Source organism: Erpetoichthys calabaricus, chromosome 5 (assembly GCF_900747795.2).
Source record: "Erpetoichthys calabaricus chromosome 5, fErpCal1.3, whole genome shotgun sequence".
In the NCBI taxonomy this organism is placed as follows: Eukaryota; Metazoa; Chordata; class Cladistia; order Polypteriformes; family Polypteridae; genus Erpetoichthys; species Erpetoichthys calabaricus.
In genome coordinates this window covers 200,750,226-200,756,225 of record NC_041398.2, presented here as the reverse complement: position 1 = coordinate 200,756,225, position 6,000 = coordinate 200,750,226, and the positions used below count along the sequence as shown (strand labels likewise).

At 36.2% G+C, this 6,000-nt stretch overlaps 1 protein-coding gene across 1 annotated transcript in view; it reads left to right on the top strand.

Annotated features, from left to right (window-relative positions):
• The first annotated feature begins 3,277 nt into the window (after window positions 1-3,277).
• The window catches only part of rnf165a (ring finger protein 165a), a 132,269-nt gene continuing 129,546 nt past the window's right edge, over window positions 3,278-6,000 (top strand). The window contains exon 1 of the mRNA XM_051928499.1: window positions 3,278-3,442. Coding sequence (XP_051784459.1) covers window positions 3,382-3,442 — 61 coding nt within the window. The 5' untranslated portion in view covers window positions 3,278-3,381. The remainder of the gene's footprint in view (window positions 3,443-6,000) is intronic.

Below are 6,000 nucleotides of genomic sequence, written 5' to 3'. Positions count from 1 at the left end.
GTTGCCCCCTTTGACCCAGAATTGTATTAAACAGGATAAATCAGTGAAGGGAGTAATTTGTGAACTTTACTAGTCAAAGATTTTATGGAACCTTTTCAAACACAGACAAGATTACCAGTGTGTTATTTTGTTAAATTCTCATCTTGGCGACTAAGTTTGGTTGCCTAGCCTGAAAGCATCTTTGGTCTCAGTAAGTGCTTACTTCTCCAGCATGTCTAAACTAAAACCAGTATTTGCAGGCCAGCTACCAAATTCACCCAAGGTGGACTGTAGCAGTGCCAGAAAAGTGTTTTACTGGTGTGTCCTGTACAGTTCCTGGGGAAACTTGTTTATGAAACCACCATATAAAGTGAATAATTGATGGGTGACATGATGAGCTCTGCTGCCTCATAGCTCCATACACCTGGGGTTGATTTCTTAATTCCCGTCACTGAGAGTTTGCATGTTCACACCATGTCTTCTTTTCTTTCTTGACAGTGCTGGTTTCCTCCCACATCATAAAGATGTACTTTTTAATGTTAACTGTTAGTGCTAAATTAGCCGTTTATGAGTTCAGTCTTGACAAGGTTTTTCAAGTTTTGCTCTTTGTCTCGTGTCCAGTGCTGTCGAGATAAGTGGTGGCAGTTTAAAAAAAAAAGCTTGTATTTTATGATAAACTCATCTTTAGTACCCACATTGTACTAAAAAATATTAATTCATGGAGTGCCTTCTAAGATTTTGTACATTGTAGAAAATGTAAAAAGCAGACAAACATCACACGCTTAGTTTCAATGTCTTTTGAGTCGAACATACTGTACCTGTAAATAAAGGGAAAAAAGTTAAATATTTTGGTTCAGCCACCAAATTAAGAGCAAGCTACTGCTGGCGTACATCTTGGCATTTTGGAGAGTTGTGTGAAATCTGTTCCAGCTGAGTATCCACTTTGCTTCAGAGAGGCCTTTTTATTTAAGGCTTCTTTGTTTACTTTTCGTCTCTTTGTCACTGTCAGTCCACCCCCTAACCCCCCCACCACCACCACCAGTATGTTACACAGAGCACTGTCATACAATCTAGGACTACTGCTCTACTGATCCCATCCCCCTGGTCACCCCTTCATCTCTCTTGTACTCTTCTTCAAAGCAAATTGCTGGGTGAGCAGATGACCAGAAGCTTGACAACAGAAAAAGCTTCAGACATTTGCTTTCCAAATGGATTAGTAATCAATACAGGAAGTGCAATTTAAAACCAGGATTCATCTACCCATTTTAACAAGTGCAACTACTCTTGGGAACATACCTTATATCATGGCTCAGGAAATCAGCAGTTTTTTTTAGGATGTGTTCTTTGGTTGGATGAAGACTTAGATTCACTCTTCAATGCATTACATATTCAATACAGGCAGTCATGTCACCCTGTCCATCCATTTTTTTTAAGACAGAGTCACAGGAAGCCAGTGCCTATCCCGGCAGCATCAAGCCAAAGGCAGGAGGAACCGGTTCTGCAAAGAGTGTTAGCATATTGCAGTTCTCTTACATCATTTAGTTTAAAGGCAGTACGTAATAGATTGTAAAATGACACCTCAGCTTGTTTACACTACAGGCTCAGTTTAGTAATTTCTTGAGGGGGGAATGTAAGAACTGAACATTTTTTTCAATATCTTAAATCTTTTGCTACCTCACCTTTGTTGTATTACTTTTATGGAAATTTACTGTCAGCTGTGGGTTGCCTGGTTATGGCAAATGATATCAAAATGAAATGCAGTCTTAGGCTGTTTGAGGCCAGAGCAGATTTTGCTCTTATCATGAACTGAAAATATTGTCTTCTGGTGTAATGCTTGTTTATGATGATATGAAGAAAGCCAGTGAAATATGTTAAACAGACTAAGCTTTTTACTCCATTGACTGGTTTGTTAATTTCAAGAGGTATTCTCTAAACTTGATTTTGAGAATAGCCTACATTAACATTATTTGCCTTTTGAGGCACGTGAGCTAAGAGTCTCAAAGACTGAAATGTAATGTGAGGTGTCCCATTAATAATATAAAATTTAAAAAAGTACCCATCTGTCCTGTTTGAATTACTAAACCAAGTGTTGTCCAGCATATCAGACAGGTCAATCAGGATGGTTTATCTAAAGAAACGGGAACCTAAACGGCTCCCATGAGTCAAGCTCAATAAGTAGTCAGCATTTGATTCAGAATATTTTATTTTAAAAGTACTATTAAACAGAACTGCTTGAAATTAGGTCCATTTGTCAGGGTACACTTTTCACCTCAGATGTATTTTTCCCTGCAGTCTTTAAACCAGATGGACCTAAACTTATTCAGTGATTTAAATGAACCAGCTCTGTTTGCTTTCTTGTGAGCCAAGAGCGCAGGTTTCAGATATCCTGTTAAAAATACAATATTTACTGGACCCACTACAGAGAGATTCCTATTGGTTGGTTATCCCAATCCTTCACCTGTATAAACCATATATATGCAGCACAGTACATGTATGCAGTAATACACAGCAACCATGATGAGTTGATATGAAAGTGAATGAAATAATAGATGAAGCAAGCAATATGCAAATATATCTAAGAGATAAGTGATGCTGTTCCAGGACTTAGAATTTTTTCTTATTATTTGACAACACTGCTTAAAATTGTATATACATTTTCTTCAAATGTATTTGCGTAATGGCTTTCATAATACATCTTTAAGTTTTCAAACTTGACCTTGTGTCACAGGTTTTTTTCAAAAACGAGACATTTGACCATGACCTTGGTTTCTCAAAGGAGTATACTGATTATTAATTTTAGAAAAATTTGAATATTTCTTTCTTTCTTTCTTTCTTTCTTTCTTTCTTTCTTTCTTTCTTTCTTTCTTAAAATTTTGAATACATACACAATTCGTCAATTCTTTTTAAATGGGAAAACTGTTTATAGTTTAGAAGGATTGTATGTTTCAATATTTTTTAAACGAAAACTAAATCATCGCGAATAGTTTTGAATGTGTACGTTGTTTCTTTTTTATTTCTGCCCTCTGTTTTGCTGTTTCCATGCTTGAAATGCAAACGTGCAGAAAAGCAGGGACACAATAAAGGACGAGAGTGAAGGGGGACGTTGCTGGCGATTTACATGTAAGTAGGTGCCTATCTTTATAACCCGGTACAATTTATTATAGGGAACAGGGCTATAGAATGGTAACGCACAATAAAGAGCCAGGGCGTGCACCCATTGGCTGCTTCGGGTGCCACAGCAGGCCTGCTCGTCGCTGCTCCTCGTCGCGATTGGCTGGCGCTTCCTTTGTGTTCGAAGCAGCTGCAGGATCTGCTCCACATTTGAATGTATAGGGGATTGGAAGGGACCATTTCCATGGGCCATCTGTTACACAGGCTGCAGCGCTAACAAAGGTTCCCAGGATGGTTTTAGTGCATGTTGGATATCTGGTTCTTCCTGTTTTTGGCTCTGTAAGAAACAGAGGTATTGTTTGTTTTGTTTTTTCTTTCTTCACGATTTTCTGTGCTGAGCGTTTTCGGAGGCGGTTATGCTTGTTTTTAGCTCGCTTCGCAATGTCTCGTTTGTGAGGAAGGTTCATGGGCTCACTTGTACTTAACAGCCATCTGTTTATTATGCATTAGCTAAAGTCGCATCGTTTGTACATATTGTTTTTTTTTTCTTGGGGGTGGGGGTCTTTATCAGTTAGTTATTTTTATTTTAAGTGCTTCGCCATACTGAGCGAGGCGCTGCATTATTTATCACAGGCTTCCAGTCGATCTGCTCTTCCGCCCCCCCCCTCCCTCCGCTAGCTATCTCTCAGTTTGGGTTTCAGTCGCTCCCAGTCTGGTGACTTATTAGCCGATCTATTTCAAATGTAATTTTTAAAATCTCTGTCAAATTGAATAAAAATTTTATACTATTAATATTATTATTATTATTGTTAATTCTGAATGCATTTTTTGCGTTCGATATACCTTAAAATAATGTGGTGTCCTACTATGTAATAAGGAGGAGATGATATTAGCGCATCTTGCAGGGAAACAGTTATTGGGGTGGTGGTGGGGTTTGCTTGTTCATTAGATTCTGCAAAAATAATATTGTATTTGACCAGCCTCCTTATTATTATGCGCTCTCAGAGGTGATTATGTAATAATAATGTGACGTGCCTTTATTAACAAGAAAAATTAGTTCAGTGATTTCATTGTGCTTTCCTTTTCTTCTGTTTAAATATTTCACAATGTCAGGGCTGGCTCACATTCTCTGCATTTATCAGATCTTTGTTTTTCCCCCCTTTCATTGTGTAGCTAATGGTCATCTGCTGCTGTTTTGGTGTGGCCTCTGCCTGTACTCTGCATTTAGCTGTATTGTGATTCCCTTCTTCTCATTTCCTCTTTCCATCAGAAGACGACATTAAAAAAGAAAGCTCACTCAGTCACATATCCTTCGGTTGAAACCGAGAATATAAATAACACATTCTATCGGAAACCTAATGTGTCTTTTCTTCTGTCAAATTACTGTATAGTCAATAACCCATTGTAGAATTAGTATTTAAAATAAATGTCATTGTGTACCTCCCATCCAGTCTTGATATTAGACTACATTATGCTGTAAATTCCTGTTAAGTGGATACATTTTGCACAGATTAAATGTTAAAAAAAACAAAAAAAAAAAAAAACAACCAAAAACCTTGCATTTTATGATAAACTCATCTTTGCTTGTTTTCTGTTTGGAAGGTGCATTGTACTATGCATCATTTGTATCCATTTTTTGATGATACAGTGCAAACTAAGCAGCATTGATAAAGCATATATTGTATAGAATGTACAAATATATTGCTTCTTATACTTTTGCTGTTTTTCAACAATCAGCATTTAAACATGTATATTTTTTAATCATAGGCCCAGATAATAAAATTTATTAAGAAGAAAAAAACAAAAAGGCTGAGTTGGCAATATGCTGCAATGGTATACTGCACCTGAAATTTAATTCTAAATAGTTATGCTTTTTGTCAAAGCATACATTTTATCAAAAATACTTAAGTGAGTTACAATTACATTAAAGATAAAATCCTTAAAAGCTGATGTGGACAGCATCGCTCTAAATTTATTGTAGCCGTTGACTGGATTTTATTTTGGCATGCATGCCATTTTATTAAATTAACTGCAAAATGCTATCTGTTTCACAGGGATGGATATGTCCTGCACTGCTATAGAAACTCTCTTTAGATTCAACAATGTCTTTATATTCTTTGGTTGTGGTTCTTTACCTTTTGTTCTTGTATTAGAAATGACTGCATGGTCTTGTTTTTACATTGAATAGATGATTCCAATGTAATCTCTCTGTAGAAAACATGTACCCTGTTGTACTGTAATGTGCTGTAGCATTTACACATCTGCTCATTGGATGCTGCTTTTGTTTTGTTAACCCTGTACTCAGCATGGAGGGCCTTGCCTTTAGCATCTGCATGAAATTATTATTATTATATTATTATTATTATTACTATTACACAGTTCCACTTTACTAATATCTTTCAATAAAAATCTAGTATTTTCCTAACCTTCAGTGTGCTTTTTGCTGATTCCCATTTATTGTCTTACCTTGCTGTCAGATAGAGATTATTTCCTTGCTTTTTTCCATCATGAGGCCTGAGTGAGTTTTATATTTGCAGTCATATCTCTCTTTTAATAGCTAGGAGGCACTTAAAAGTTGCAGCCAAACAGTTTGTTTTTAGTTTTGTCGCAAACACAAACTGACATCTCTGTTGTAATCACATTTAATGCTATTCAGTTTCTTGTACTTGTGCACTAAGAAAAAAAATGATTTCTTTGAAAAATTACTGCTTTCTGTATTGTTACTTATGTTTAGTATCAAAGGTTTAGTATTAGTATTTAGTATTTTTTTGTGCAGGCCTTCATTTTGTCTGTGATTATTTTTTAGCAAAACAGAAAAACATTAATTAAACTGCCTTAGCTTTTCTGGATAATGCTTTTACAACTCGCAAGAATGAGAGTACTCACAATCCTGAGAATAACTATAGTATT